The sequence below is a fragment of the Falco rusticolus genome, chromosome 4, assembly GCF_015220075.1.
Source record: "Falco rusticolus isolate bFalRus1 chromosome 4, bFalRus1.pri, whole genome shotgun sequence".
Classification (NCBI taxonomy): domain Eukaryota; kingdom Metazoa; phylum Chordata; class Aves; order Falconiformes; family Falconidae; genus Falco; species Falco rusticolus.
Genome location: NC_051190.1, coordinates 57,845,254 through 57,861,580, shown reverse-complemented (window position 1 = coordinate 57,861,580; position 16,327 = coordinate 57,845,254). Strand labels below are relative to the sequence as shown.

The 16,327-nt window shown below is 41.6% G+C and overlaps 1 protein-coding gene across 3 annotated transcripts in view; it reads left to right on the top strand.

Moving 5' to 3' along the window:
* PRKAG2 (protein kinase AMP-activated non-catalytic subunit gamma 2) overlaps positions 1-16,327 on the top strand; it is a 223,293-nt gene that overhangs the window by 67,263 nt on the left and 139,703 nt on the right. For 2 of the 3 annotated variants that reach the window (XM_037386868.1, XM_037386869.1), the window contains exons 2-3: positions 616-687; positions 12,491-12,770. In XM_037386868.1, coding sequence (XP_037242765.1) covers positions 616-687; positions 12,491-12,770 — 352 coding nt within the window. Of the gene's footprint in view, positions 1-615; positions 688-12,490; positions 12,849-16,327 lie in introns of those variants that run through there. The other variant, XM_037386871.1, reaches the window with a different exon arrangement.

The window sequence follows — 16,327 nt, the reverse complement described above, 5'->3', positions numbered from 1 at the left end:
GTTTAAAGATGAACATGTGTGCTTTTCTTATGGCTTTATTATCTTTAGGCATGCAGAATTGGGAGCTTCTCTCTCATTTATGCAAATGAATTGGTTATTTCCTCCCGGAGCACTGTTGGAGTTTTCTCCCTCTTTGTTATATATGTTACATTTTTTTTAGAACATCGGTATCTTCTCATTCAGGTTTTCTTTACTGTCATAAATAATTTTTAAACTAAGATTGTACACACCACTAAAAGTAAGGTAGGCCATTCACTGAGCAAGTGACTGTGTTTAAACTGTAATTTCCTACAGAGTTTTCTGTGGGATTTGGGTACCTTCTCCTGAAAGTTTAGGCACAGGACTTTTGTCTTTGGCTGTGTGGGTGCATTTTCATGGCTATATAGTGCAAGTGCTGCAAAGAGCTCCCTATTCACTTGTTACTTACATCTGCCGTTGGTTTCACAGCCAACAAGAACGATCAGAGCCCGTGTTACTGCCTTGTTACCAGCAATTGCTATGGGTAAAGCAGTGGGCACTTTGGAAATAAAACAACGGGCTACAATCATGGGATGCTCTGATGGAAGGAAGAAGACATTAATATAGGACATCCATTTTTCTTCTCTGTCCTGGCAGGATCTCAGCTCATTTGCCATGCCATTCTTGGACGGTGATGTGGAGAGCACAGACAAAAATGCTTCTCGCAAGGTAAGATATTTCCAAAGTTTCACCTTTGCTGTAGTGGTTGAGTCTCTTGGTGGTAAACACAATTTATTAGGCTTTAAAAAAGCCTGGGGTTTTAATCTTTCCTGCCATACCATTAACCTGTTGAGAGCGATGCATGAAGGCAAATATAGTAACTTTTGCAGACCTTACCATGACGGTGCTTATGCAGTATACCTGTAAGCGATGCTAACTTCTGGTGGTACAGTTTTAAATACTGCAGATGTTGTGTTTAGCACTGTTGTAGTTCAATGAAGGGATATTGCAGAACTGCATTCCCAGGAATACAATTAGCTAGTAAAATTTGTGGTGTTGCTACAGAAATACAGTGCCCAAACAGGTGTCTGTGGCTGTCGGTATGTTTACCTGGAATTGTCTCCTGGTGGTTGCTCTCTGTTCAGTGACCTTGATTTATCTGTCCTTTCCACTGGCAAAATGAGCTGCCTTTATTTGCTGAAGCCATAGCAGTAGGGTCTTCCTGTCAACAAGGTGGAAAGGTTCCTTCGCAGTGTGGGATTAACTCAAGGTTATCCTTCTGGAGGCATTGCTATGATTTGTTTTTCTGATGGCCTGCTATTAACTTAAACCAATGCATTCACAGGGTTTGCTTGCTTTAAAATGATCAGGAGAGCATATTCGATGGATGACATTGGGGATGGTTATATGGTGCCTACACAGCCTTCAAAGCAAGAGAAATTGTGGGTGGGATCTGTCATCTTCAGGTCCTGGTCTGATCATTTTCACAAAGCATTGAAGTACAAGCTGGTCTGCTTAATGTAAGCATACTACCAACCAAGTTTTGGGCTTGGGGAAGAGAGGTACTCCTCCAAATAGTAGATAACCCCAAAAGCTGATCTATAGCTACACAGTGGACCAGTTTGACTTGTCACAGTATTTACAAGGCTGTGGACTCCGTGAGGATTAAACCTGCTACAAGCTGTTTGTCAAAGCGTCTGCAGTTACAGTTCAAGGCAGGTGAAGCAACAAATATCTTCTTATTTAAGCTAATCTGCACCTGGAACAATAATAACATGACAGTATGAGTTTCTGTTCCTTTGCACCTCACAGCAAAGGACAATTGTTTAAAAAAAAATTCAGCAATCCATCAGTAATTGAACATGTTTATAACATTGGCCTTGTTCTTTTTTGCGTTAAGACTGAGGTAGGAGTCACTGACACACAGAAACTGTTGCAGATGCCAGGGAAGCTAAAATATACAGCGTTACCGAAAGGTGCTTGTTTGGAGGGTTTGAATAAAGTGAATGATGTGATGTTTTTGGAAAGGGTTGTCATTCTGGTAGAAGGCAGGGGTTTCTAGCTAAAGCTTAGTTTTTCCATTTATCACCTCCTTTTCCCAAAGAAAGGTGAGAAAGCTGCATGCATCTCAGTCATGAAGAAAAAAATATTCCAAAGCTAATCTCGCGCGTGTACTTTATATCGTTTATTTCTGCATATGTACATTATATCATTTAATGGTTTCCACTTCACCATTTATGAATCCCCTGGTTTCCCTCTTACTGATCTTGAGACTGTCATTTGATGAGCACTTATCTTGGGAGAACTGGAAGAACATCAGTTGCCTCTTTTTGCAGCTTCAGTAAATGCTAGTTTTTTTCGCCAGACTTGAGTCAAATTCTGCTTATGGAAGTGCAACTAACTTTGGACTAACCATGCAACCGAGGCTTAACATCTGAAATCGCTTATTTAACTGACCTTTTTGATTGAGTGTATAAGACCAAGAGTTTTTTCTAACATTATACTTGGATCTCAGTTCAACACATGCAACAAAGTGTTAAGAAATGAGCTGGCAGTGCCCAACTTCTGATAAGAAACTAATAAAATCCATTGCTACACACCTCATCCCGTATATCATTTCCCTCAGTGGGAAGGATGGGACCTTTGCTCCTAGTGAATGATAAGTAACATCAGACCGCATTATTTATTTAATTATAACTAAAAGCTTGCCTGTCCCTATTGGTGCTACATTAAGAAGTCCCCAAGTTGCTCCTCACTTTCAAGTGAGATGGTTTTTCTTTGTTGAAGTTTGAAATCACCATATGGTGTGTAAGTTTTGTATATTAAAAGTCAGTATTTTATAATTTCCATTCACCTGTCATGTTGGAGACAGGCAATTCATCAGGAATGTCTCTTCCTGCACTCAATTCTTCTGTCACCTGGGCTATAGATCAAGGTAATGAAGAGTAGTTCACAAACCCGTCTTTCCGATCTGCCATTAATTCAATTCTCCTGTTCTTTGTGAAAGGCTTTTAGAAACTGAATTAACATTTTTCACAGAGATCTGCAGCACTTTGCCATGCAAGTGTCTCTCAATCATTATCCCATGACAACAATCCTCATTATGCAGCTAGGAAGAATTAGTTGTGCAGGTTCACATAGGAATTTTTTGGCAGTGGTGGGAATGTGACACACATTTCCTGAAGTTTAGCCTTAATCACTTCTGATTAACATGGCTGCTATAATAAATGATGTATTCTTCTTTCCTTTATGACCAATGGCAGGAAGAGAACAGGGATAGTTTTCATCTTCCTTTGTTGAAGATGGAGAATATAATACTGTCAAGAATCTTGTGTAGAAGTTTTTGGCATGGTGTGATGGAGAAAAGTAGTTCTTGTGGCTGTGGCAGGTATCCGGGCCTTTCTTATTGCCTAAAAAAATGCCTTAATACTTGTGCTGGTAGCTTTGTCTAAAACAACTGGTATTGCTGATTGCCCTGTCCTCAAAGCCAGGACACTCCAGAAGTGGCTTGAATCTTTCTTGCAGAGAGACCATAGAGGATCATTAAATAAACTGGTATAGACAAAGACAACTGGGAGCTGGGATGCAATTAGATTTACTGGGTTTCCTTGGTCTGGAAGAAGACAGTGGAAGACGGGCAGTTTAGAGGCCTGGAAAATCATGAGTGATGTATCATTCAGAAAATAATCCTGGTACGGTGTGGCAGGGCAGCAGTCAGGGATGAGTGCCCCTCTGCACCCAAATGGCTCTATCAATTTCAGAGGTCTTAATACCTTGACTGATTATAGATCTATCATCTAAAATGTAGGTTAAAGGATAAGATGTGGAAATTATAGGAAACTGAGAACTGTTGCTTTCAGCTGAAAGCCCAGGATTATGAATGATTAGAGAAAAGAAAATGACACAAAAAGAAAATTGTCCATGGGGAGGCAGCTGGCAAATTATAGAGGGAGGAGGGAGGAGGAAGAAGAAAACTAGTCTGAAGAATAATATTGATCCATTCCTTTATGGAAATAATAGAATTGTCATAAAAATATGGAAGAAAGCTTGGAAGTGTGCATTAAAAAGTCTTTTCTCTACATGGGGGAAAAGCCAGTGAGGTGTTTAACTTTGTTGACAATGGTGACTCTGTCCTATCAATAACTTAAGTGTATTTAAAGCAGAAGATGCTAAAGCTAGGCATTTTACAATTAAAACCAAACAACTGTGGTAAAACACCTTGAATGAATTGGCAGAGCTTTCTCTGGCTAGTGCTGATTTTGAATAAATCTTGGAGCAGGGATGAAGTTCCAGAAGACTGCAAAACCAGTAATTAAGTGTTAATATTTAAAACATTTGCAATTAGGATAATTTGCAGGTTTCTCAGTCTAACATTAGTCCTGGGCAAAACAATGACATAGCTAATGTTGGATAGTTGAGGATGCTGTTATAATAGACTAATTTGGCTTGGAATTAATGGTAAACAGTTCTTATTGAACAAATGTGGGGTTTTAAATGAATTACAAATGTGGATGGAAAATGTCATAGTGTTGGTGTCATGTATATAAAACAGTATCACAAGGATTTTGATTTAAGAAACTGGAATGATACTGAATGAACATGGAGACTATTAAATGAATAAAAACCTGGCTGATAAAGTAAGTTCAGACTCATCAGTGGAAGATTTTGTTTCTAGACAGACAAAACATTCTGTTGCTGCACTATATCATACTTTATCAGTGACTTGAAAGAAATACAGATTCATTACTGATACAATTTGTAGTTCATGCAAAAATGAGGGGGGAAAGAGTGGTAAATTCTGAGCAGGAAATTTTCCAATGCAGAATGACTTGAATCACTTAAAACACATTTTGCAAGCAAACAGTACGTCTCAATTTGGCCAAATTGTGATCGGTTACACCTAGAGCAAATACTGCAGACTTTATTTTTGGGAAGTCTTTCACAAAGCCTTGATTAGTTTTTAAGAATAGCTGTAGGTAATCAGCTGTACATAGACTCTGGATGTGAACACAGTGGTTAAAGGATCAGTTTGGTTTTTGGACGTACGAACAAAAGAATAGGATGGAAAGTAGAGGCTTTGTAAAAACTACATTTGACTCAGTTCTGCTATCAGTAGTGCAGGAAAATGTTGATGAACTAGGATCAGGCAACATCCAAGGAGTGACTTCAGTATTGAAGGACTTCAAGGAACACTTTGTCCTGCTTCTGGTCCCAGCATTTGTTTTGTTTTGTCCATCGACTCATGGGAACTGCACAAGCAACCCATGGAACAGGGAGGAGAAACAAAATATGTGTCACTTCTAGCCCATCCTTCACTAGATAATAAATCTCCTTTTGATTTACTTTTTCCCAATCTTTTAATTATCTGTTTCTTTATGAGCAGTGAGGATGGGGAGCGTGTCCTGGATGCTGCCACAGCCTTGGCATGGGGCACCTGCAGTGGGTGCAGGGAGCCTCAGGGCAAGGGCATGTAGGGCAGTCACTGCACTGTCACGTTCATGGCTCCTTCCCATCTACTATTTTAAAATAAATGCAGTTAAGGGTTAGGAAGTGGACAGGGAGCCAGCTCTACTTTCACCTTTCTTCAGGCCTGCTTCTGCCTCTGAGCAGTCCTGCTTGCTGCTGGACACCTTATCCCAACCGTCCATACAGCAATGCAGAGCTCTCAGAGCCTGCCAGAGCAGCCAGCCGCATCCCATTGTATTTTAATTTGGAAAGTGTCATTGTACTTTAGTTTTGGGAAGAGACATCTCTGATCCCGTAAAATACGTTGTCATCTCAATTGTTACAGCTCATGCAGAACCAAGGGAACTAGTGGTGGTGAATGGGACCACATAGTGCCGGGGAGAGTAAGTCCTTCATTACCTTTCAGTCTAATGAAGTCAGCTCTTGTGTTTCTGCGAGCTCTTTTATTCCAGCAGAATAAGAGAATCATCCAATTAACTTTATCAAAGGGCTTTTTTATTGAGATTCAGTTGAAGGGCAGGAAACAAGTGCAGACATCTATCTGGTGTATCGTCTCTAATTGTGTTTACTGTCCCTGTCAAGGATGGTGGGAGGTTGTTCCTTTTCTGTACTCACTTTTCAAATAAATTTTTAAGTGAAGAGAGGCAAAATAAAGGTCGAATAACTCACTCTTGTAAAAGCAAACAGAACTCAAATGCTTTATATATGTCCTAACTATTTGGAGTTGGAGAAAAAAGGAATGGAGCTCAGGAGCATTTAATAACTTTCACTTACATTTCAAAGCATTTTGAAAGGCTCCTTAGCTTGAGCCCATTCGTATTCTAGACAGATCATTTTTTCAGCTTGTTCTGAAAAATGAATCTAAATTCACCCAAAATTGAACCAGAGCCAGAGCAGGGAGGGCATCCTCTGGGGAAGGCTCTGTGCCCAAGAAAAGACCTGTTGCTGGAGCACCCTGGTGCGGGAGCAGCGGAGATGGCTGTGCGGAGGTGCTGTGGCAGGGACACAGGCAGTGCTTGGGTTTCCCTGGCTCCGACACCGCCTTTGTCTGTGCATGGTCACGGTCTTCTCAGCAGAGCTCGTTCGTTTTTCTGGGCACATTGCTTTGGCAGGATACTTCTCTTCCCAGCAGTTAAGTGGTCCTTAAGTTCTAGGTTGGGAGCAGAAATGGCTTCTTAGAACTTTATTTGGTTGAAATGGAGAGACCAGATTTTCAATACAAAGCATTGGAAAGAAAACGAGAATGTTTGGGAAAATTGTGCCTGTGAGTGAGAAGAGGCAGGACAGAGATGGATGGTGTTTGGATGATGAGAAACTAGTTCTTGGTGAAGTATGTATAGTTTGGTCTCTTAGCACATTCTGTTGGGGATTGTCGTATGGTACTGATTAAATGTAGTGCACTTTAGTTTTTCTTGTAAAACAAGATGAAGAATTTCAAGTAAGGTAAGAAAACAGATGAAGGGAAAGATGGCAGGCTGCTATTGAAAGGACAACTGTTGGATGGAGGGACAGAACTGGTGGTGTTTCCCCCAAGCTCAGTCCTGGGACTGGTCTGTGCTAATAAGGCTGAGACAAAAAATAGAAGCATGCTAACCAAATCGGTTGATGATGCGAAGAGAGGTGGTTTTTTCATCATAGGGAAGGACCTCATACAGGAAGACCTGGATGACCTTCAGAACGGATAATTCTTAACAGCACAAGATAAAAGGTTGTTCACTTTGGATATGTCAACAGGAGCAAGAAATAAAGGAGATCAGGGAGCGTTCTCTTGGCCCGGAGATGAAGGGCTTGGACATGGTCCTGTTGGAGAGCCAAACTGTTGCATCTACTAAAGCAGAGTGGCCACGTGCAACTTGGGGCTGTCCCTGGGTTGTGGTCTCTCCGAGCCCAGGCAGCACAGATAGAGTCCCCATCAGATGGTGAGTGAGAAGCCATATGGAGAACTGCTTGATGGTTTGAGCCTCTGTCCAGCTGCTTCATTCAGTTGTTTGGGGTAGTCTGGGACTGATAATGGTTTATGCTGGGAATTTGTCATCTAGGAGTTTGTTGAAAATGAAGGTGTGGGTCTGCTGGTCTATCACAGGATGGCTCTGAGCCATTAATGTGCTTAGCTAGGAGAAAGGAAGAAGAGATTAGGAAGAAAGAAAGATTCCCTCCTCCAGGTGAAATGACAGGGGCAGCTTTCAGGATGCTATTTCTTGTGTCGAAATCTTCCAGAGCTGCCTAGCTTGGGCCAAGTGCCATGCTATCACTTTATGTTTCATTCCAAAAATGGAACATTAAGTCTGCTAGATGCCAAGTACTGTAAGACATGCCTGGTTTTGTTGCTTTGTTTTCAACAGTGGGTAGTTCTGGATGTATCTTAGAAACCTGCCTAAGATCATTTGGTGTATACAAGAGAGGAAAGTCTCTCTCTGGTCCCCAGCTGAGGATCCTTTTGTGCTCTGAAGCATGAAAACTGATAGTGTCTTACAGCATTTTAGGATATATTTACTCAGTGCTATGTAAGGTAACTGGTTTAGCCTTGCACAAGCGGAATCAGTTGCTAGAAATAGCACATCGGATGTAGCATGGGGCACTGCTCAGTTGCTTCACCTCACCGGGGAGCACATTGCTGTAGGCCGAGGGTAGGGTTGCACTGGCACTATTACTGAGCTGCTAATTTAGGTGTATTCCCACTGTATGGTTCTTTGCAGATATACGGTCAGGAGCTGTCATTTCTCTCCAACATCACCAGTTTTAAGGTTTAAGGAGTCAAAGCTTAGGCTTAGAGCTCAAATTGCTCATATATGCCCTGCAGAAAGCCAACACAGGGAATGTTTTGTTGTTGGTTGGTTGGTTAAGGTTTTTTAGTTAGGTGAACAGTCTTCATACTTAGAGACATTTTTCATTTTCTTTTATTAAACCTTATTTGTGCATTGATTTGTATTGTGCTTGCATCGTGTGTTTGGATTATTTTATCTCCAAGAGACCAATTATCCAATCAGGGCCAAATGAGCCATATCACCACGTGCATTTATTAGATGTGTTTCACATTTCTGCCCATTCTCACTTTACTGCATTTCCTGGACCAACACAAACAGACAAACAAGGGTTATTAATGTGAGAAACCAGGGTGTAATAGTGAGTTTTTTTCTGCTACTGCTCATCTGGGGAAATAGTTATTTTTCCAAAGCACATGTGGGAGTTTTCTGCCTACCTGCCTGTCATAGCTTCAGGAAATGAGTCCAAAAAGCATAAAGAACAGGCTGATGATCCATCTCGCTGTATAACCTGCCCCTAGCACCGCTGCCAGTATAGCCTGCATAGGATGATGGGGTTTATTCCACAGCAGAGATTCTTCCACATTCCCAGCTGAAGCATGAAAATTAACATTGCCTTGTGACTTTTGTGTATGCTGTGATAACTGTTGCTGCTGATGATTTTACTCATGGAAGCACCTAATCATCTTTTAAAGCTTGCAATCCATTAGCTCAAATAATAGTCTAAGCAAGCAATTCTATTGTAATTCCCAAAGCAAAATCACAGGTATTTATCTGCTTTGATGGTGGGTGTAACCTGTGTATAATTAACATGTGGAGCAGCTGGGGAAGAATTCGATGTAGTAATTTCCTTTAATTTAGTAGCATGCACATGTGTATTTAGCAGTGTGCCCTGGTGCTCCAGCAATTAGCTAATTCATCTGCCTGGCACGATGGAGAGGAAGCAACCGGTTGTGATTGCAATAAATACAAACATCCCGCTGCTTCTGCTCAGAATTTGAGAACAGTTTGCTTTTGTGTCTGACTTGCACATACAAGGGTATACTGACTTTTGTGACAAATTCTTGTCTGACATTTTACATTTCTAGAATTAATTACTTTAGTGAGGGAAGACACCATAGTCTTTTAAAAGTGTCTCCTATCAGGGTGTCGTTGTAACCAAACAAGCATGCAAAAAAGATAACACAAAATATTAAAAGGTAACACCAGAGTGATACCTTTCTCTTAGCTTTACAAATGTAATGACTTGTCACTTTAGGAAAAATTATAATGAAATTACCATCCTGGAAACAGTCCTAAATTACAGTAGTAGTGGTGGATTTGTATATAATTAAAATGAACTTGAAAATATTCTTACTCCCCACTTTCAGGCAGTAGATTTGGCAATAGACCGATTGAAATTACAATGCAAAAGGAGGTGCCATTGCACTACTTGGTTGTTTCCTGGATTAGGTATTTGTGAAAAGGAAATGTATAAGTAGTCTCAGATGATTTACAGATGAGATTTTAGTAAAGTTAATGAGCTTTTATGAAAAAGCTATCACTTTGGGACTGTTTTACCCATTACAAAAGTGCCGTTTGTTCATGAATTTACTTATAGTTACTATAGTGTGGTTACTATACCAGGTCTCAGTCGAGGATTTGTGCCCTTATTATTCTTGATAAATACGCACTGGGAGACAGTTTGTGTGCCAGAGTGGGAATAAAGGAGATACGGTCCTCATGGCAGAATAGGTGTGTAATATGAAATGAGTCCTCATGGCAGAATAGGTGTGTAATACGAAATGAGTTCTCAAGATTGCACACAGAATCCGTTACAGAGCTGGTAAGCAAACCTGAGGCTCAGACCACTGCATTAAGCACGAAATAGTACTTTTTTCTTCTCTTATGGGTACTGCCAAGAGTCTGTTGTTGCTTTTGGTGCCCAGCGCTTCAGCCAGAATTGATGTATCTTTTCCAAAAATGTCCCTTTGAGGGCAACTGCGCCCCTAATTCATCTGCAAAAGGACAGGTATATTTTTGAGATATTTTTGTCTACACTGTCAAAAATACATATGCAGGTATAAAAAGCTGTTGTGTCACTTGCCAGACATCTCCATGCTGCGCAGAGGAGTACAGAGCGGAATTCATCAGCTGTCCAAGGCTGTGCTGGTGTGCCTCTGTGCTCTGCCTAGTGACCTGCGCTATTTGTGTCCATCTCCCAGATGAACTGCCACTTGTCTTTTAGGTTTGAAACCTTCCCAAACAGGGGGGCACGCTCTCTGCAGGCCCTTAAGCAGTTCCCACAGAGCAGGACCCATTCCAGCTCTGTCCCATCCCAAGTGGAAAGAGGAGCTGTTCCAAAATGCATGTGTAGGAGACAGGATTACGAGAAGTGGGATCCTGTGTTACAGAGGGAGCAGCTATTTGGCCATTGTGCTGCTCACACGTATTTCTACAAGTGTGTTGGACTGTGGCTAAACATTATTTTGAAAACGGAGTTAATTGCGTGTGTGATTTAAACTCAGCTGACCATTTTTGCTGGATTCATATACACAAGCCACTCACTGACCCAGAGGAGGGCATACAGAATCACTGAACGGTTTTATGTTCCACAGTCTTTCTGTTTAATATTTGTGTTAATCCAGAAAAAAAAGGGGGTTCTTTTTTCAATTTAAATGAAAAGGTGATCTTTGAGCCTAGATATTAATTAAATAACACAGACCAGCCATGTTGATTTTAGCACGAAGATTGGTTGAAAAATATCCCTGGAAAGGAGATGTGGTGGTGTTTATTGTACTACAACTATTTTTACTTCTGTGTTTGGATAGTAACATGATACATAATGCTGGCTGAAGTCTTTTGTGACTTGTTGTGTATTTAATGAGATCTACAGTAGAATATTCAGGATGTATAACTTGACAGGTAAAAATATTTTCACCTCATTCAGTAAGATTGCTATAGTTCCAACACCAAACAAGCAGGATTTGAGATGCAGGTGAACAATGGGGTTGGCAAAGCTGAGCGCTTATTTTGCAATATGCTCTCTGTGAAATGTTTGTTTGGAATGTGGAAGGAAGCTGCGTAACTTACTCATACCTATGAGGCTTTCTTTCATCTCTTCTTTCATCTAAGTCATCTTAATTAAAGATGCTGGTTTTCCCTCCCATGGCAACAACGCCCATACCTAAGTAGTTCGGGTGGCATCTTCACAAGCAGAAGTTGCCATCTGCTCCATACCTCCTGGTTTGTGTTGTGTAATTGGGAAGAGAGGAGCAGGTGTACACAGGGCTTGAAACTCAGTGGCACGTGGGCACATATGCTGTGGCCTTTGCTTATGCGTTCCCTGGAGACCTGAAACCACTAGTGCCTTTTGCCAGGATCATGGCCCTTCCTTCATGGGAAATGACCCCGCTGAAAGAGCAGCCTTATACCCACAGAAGTACTTTGTGCATCCAGAAGGAAATTAACTCCCTGTACAGCCCAGGCACAGGCAAATCCCACGGAGGTTTGAGCTCAGATTCTGTTAATTGTATAGGGGGAGATTTTAATATTTGCTCCTTTTTTTTTTTGTTTGTTTTTCTGGATTTTTATCCCACCTCACTGGGCAAGCCCACGTGGTGCAGTGCTGTGCTGTGCATGGATATTCAAGCTAGCTGGAAAGCCAGCACAGGTCCCAAAAGAGATACAGCTGTTAGAAATGTCATAGTCAGGCTCGGGGACAGGATAATTAGCAGGAATGTTGTCACTCTAAAATGTTTCCTCTATTTTTGGGAGTTGCAATCCAACAGTTGTGGCTGTAGCTGGTGTCATAGAGACCTGTCAGGCACTTGGTAACTTGTGCACTGTGCTGTGTTGCATCATGTGATAGAGATTTAAGTACTGTAGATGGGTTCTTAAATTCAAGAGCCATACTTCAGGACCCTGTGTTTCCTTAATGGCAATCATTCATTGCCTTAAATAAATTCATTTCCTGTCATCTTTCAGTTGGCCAGGGAAGGAAAAGGGATGTGTGGCAAATAAAAGCCGTAGAGAAAATCCTGCATTATATGTGTGATAATAAAATGTATGCACACATGTTGATTTTTTTTTTTGTGAAAATCAGGGCATCTTTAGGAGTAAGGGCAGCATGGAGCCCAGAGAGGTGGCACACACACATCTGCATGTCGGTGGAGGCAGGTGCTGGGGAAGGTGAGGCCTGGCTGATCCACCACCCAAATAAACAGGAGTTGACTGTGTTGAGGCAAATTCAGAGATCCAGGTGGCCTGAGCTAAACTGAATTAATGTGATTTTTCTTTTTTCTTCCTTTTTCTCTCATCCTCAGGTGGAAGAAAGCTACTCTGCCGGCAGTCCTTCAAAAGGCTTTTTCTCGAAAGGGCTCCAGAACCGACCTTCCAGCCCCGTTTCTGCCCCTGTGAGATCTAAACATAGCCCTGGCTCACCCAAAACAGTGTTCCCCTTCCCCTACCAGGAGTCTCCCCCACGCTCCCCACGCCGAATGAGCTTCAGTGGGATCTTCAGGTCGTCCTCCAAAGAGTCCTCCCCCAATTCTAACCCGTCTACCTCTCCTGGGGGCATCAAGTTTTTCTCCAGATCAAGAAAAAGTAAGAAATTGCTCATGTTATTTCAGGAAGATACACAGTACCTCTGGGCTTGGCCCATTCTTTACCTGCGGTAGTGAAGTAAGTGCAGATGAGGCATGTGCTAATTGTTCGTTATCTCTTTCACTGACCATGTGTTTTGGGTTTCTGACATGCTGGCCATTAGGGTATGACCTCTGCAGGGCCATGGACACCTATGCAGGGCTGAGGAGAGAAATCATGCTTCAAAACTTAGAAACACTTAACACAAAGCTTAGGAACACTGAAATTAGTGGGAGTTTTCTGGGTGGTTTCACTGTGGCTGGTTGGACATCAGCACCAGAGCTTGAGAACATCTGGAGATGTTCATGGGGTTTGTGGTGGAGGTGGGCACAGCAAGGGTATCACCTCGGAAGCTAAGAGAGACTCAATTCGGTAGACTCCTTAGAGAATTTTAGCTTTTTCTTTAATTGATATTTCTTTGCCCTGTTGTAGGAGGGGAAAAAGACCTTTACTGGATAGAAGTAAATGATGTGTTTCCAATTAAACAACCATTAAGGGAGTGTTTGAGCTCCTCTGCCAGAATATGAAAGGCATCATAGACCTCCATGGTTCAGAGCATTTGCCTGCTTTATATTGGGCACAAATTTTACCTCTTCAGCAGCCCATGAGCTAACACACTGTTAGGACTCAGAAATGAGCAGGATTGAGAACAAGCTTCAATTTTAAAACTTTATTGCTGAATAAAAGTTCCCAGTGCTGATCAACAAACAAAACCTGGTCTGTTCAAGGGGTTTGTGGCTATAAGAAGGGAACAGAGATACAGGGGAAAGAGAGGAATAGTATCCTGACACTGAAGGTGCTCACTTGTCAGACCACAGTGAGGTTTCCTTCTGTGAACCGAATAAATAACTCTACGATAAATTGTTGGCAAATCTCTGACATTGTAGGCGCAGAATTAGTGATGCTTATACTACATTTGGCTATATGATTCCTGCAATGTACTGATAGCTTTCAGTGACTTTTGAGTAGTTTAGAGGGACCTTCTTCTTTTTCATCATCAGAATTTCCCTTAAAGGGGTTGCTGTTAATCAGAACAAGTAATTTCATAATTAATTTTGTGCACAAGAACCACGGCTATGCAAACTCATATAGGATTTTTCTTTCTTTTTATCAGAAGTTTTGCTGCAGCTTAATTGAAATGGCATCTTTTCCAGTCTTTACCCCTCTCTAAAACACCATCAGGAGATTAAAAGTAGGAGTCAGTGATTCTGAAGGACTCCAAGTAGACTCCAGGCAGACTCCCAAGTGTCATTTCTGTTCAAGGACATTTGTTCTTCTCTGCTTGAAGTTCAAGTATGCTTTTTATTCCACTCTTTTTCAAGCCTCACAGTAATTAAAGTCTATTTAAGCTCTTTTGCTAGTCCACGTAGGCTTAAATATTGCATAGGCAGTATGCTGCTGATTGAGTACACAGAGAAGGACAGGCTGCTGCCTGAATAACAGCAATATATACTGTATAGCAAAGCCATCTTGTGACTTTTTAATCAAGTTATCCAAGCAAGTAACACTGTTTAAGTCCTAGATAGATATAACAGAATATTGAATAAAGGAATCTTCCGGTAGTCAGCAAAATTCTTTTTGATAAGGTCACATCACTTGTCACAGGAACAGGCTTGGAATGGGGCCATGCTATATTTGAGCTAACAGAAGATACCCATGACCCTGCTGCTCCAGTGGGGGTTGCAGGAATTGTGCTGGGCTTGGGTGTTCATGGTCTTTTGTTCTTAAGGCAGGAGGGGCAGCCTCTTGGAAAGGGCATGGTGATTAAAATTGGTGTTTAAATTGTAACACTTCCCATTCTGCAGCTTTTGGCAAAGCCGAACATTTCTTACCGTGTGCTTTCACATCATTTAGCTCTCTTATGGAGAGGCTAATGCAAATACATACCCTTTACTACCATGTTGAAGTAGATTTTATTCAGAATGTGCTAAAAGGGTCAGTAATGAATTACACTCTTCAGGTTTACTTGATTTAATTAAATTTTATTTAACAAAACCTTTTCAGGACTTTAAGAAATATATGGCTTAGCATTTCTGTTGTATTATGTAGTTTTTCACAAGCAAAACATTTGCATTCTGCTACTTTGCAAATAAAGAATAACCTTAGGTATTATAAACCACTAAGTTAATTGGTTACATCCCACTCCAAACAAAGTCTCTGTGGCTTGAACAGCATTTCCTGAGTGACAAGACTTCTCAGACACTCTTCAAACCAAGTATCTCAGACCGTTGCAATGATGCTGTGCTGAAGAGCTAAACCAGGATGGGGCTCCATGTTTTTGAAGGTGCATAAATTCCTCACTGCAAAAAATTGCCACAGCCTACATGATTAAAATCCCATTTTCTCGAGCAGCTTGGGATACCTGTGTTAAAAGTGAATGGGACTCAGGTTACTTTATCAGTTCTGAAACTGTGAGTGCATTGAAATCACATGGACTTGCCATGCTTGCCTGTCTTTACAGCCCTGTTGGTGTTGGGTTAATAGTATTAAAATGAAAATTAACTGTGTGCTGGGTTGTGCCAGGAGAAGCATCCCCAGCAGGTCAAGAGAAGTCATCCTCCTGCTCTGCTCAGCACTGCAGTGCCAGGTCCAGTTCTGGGCTCCCAAGTACAAGAGAGACAGGGATGTACTGGTCCAGCAAAGGGCCACTACATTGGTCATGGGATGGGGCATGTGGTGTAGGGGGAAGAAGAAGATGAAGGAGGAGAAGACCTTTTTGCTGTCGTCAGTTACATAATGGGGTTGTGGAGAAGTCAGTGCCAGGCATCTCAGGGGTGCCCAGCAAAGGGGTGGGAGGCAGAGAGGGAAACTCCAGGCAGGTGTGAGAAAAAAGTTCTTGGTGGGAGTGATAACAGCATCAGAGCAGGGGTCCAGAGAGGCTGTGAAATTGCTGCCCTTGCAGATTTTAATAAGTCAACTGGACAAAGCTCTGAGCACCCCAATTTGAAGTTGGAGCGGTGCTTTGAGCAGCAGTTGGACCAGAGGCCTCCAGTGGTCCCTCCCAGTTACAGCTCTTCTGGGAAACTGCATGGGAACCTTCCCTTTGGGTTTATAGCAAATCTGTATTTTATCCAGGCAATCTGCAATTTAAAAAAAAAAAAAAAGGCACCAGATAAAAGTTCACAGGGGCTTGGGGTATTTTTGTCCCCCACTTTATCTGAAATGAATCTGTGCTGCCCTCCATCATCATGGAGCAGTATGTGGGGGAAGTATATGCTGTCTTTGTTTTACATTACATACCCCATCTTCCCTCCACTTCCTCCTCCCACACATTGTTCAAAACACAGTCTAACCTGTTACTCTGCATATTCCTTGTTTTTCTTGGAAGCAACTTCTTCCTAGCTTGTTTTCGTTTTAAAGGCTATGTGTGGTATTCTCAGCGCTTGCTTTCCCATGTAGTTGCTCTTTTCCCAGCTAAGTTATTTTGCCTTTTGAAGGTATGCAGTTTAGGAAGGGCATTAATGGTTAGGGGAGGATGATTTTAAAACAGAAAGTGATTTGCAGATGGGAGTCTTAAA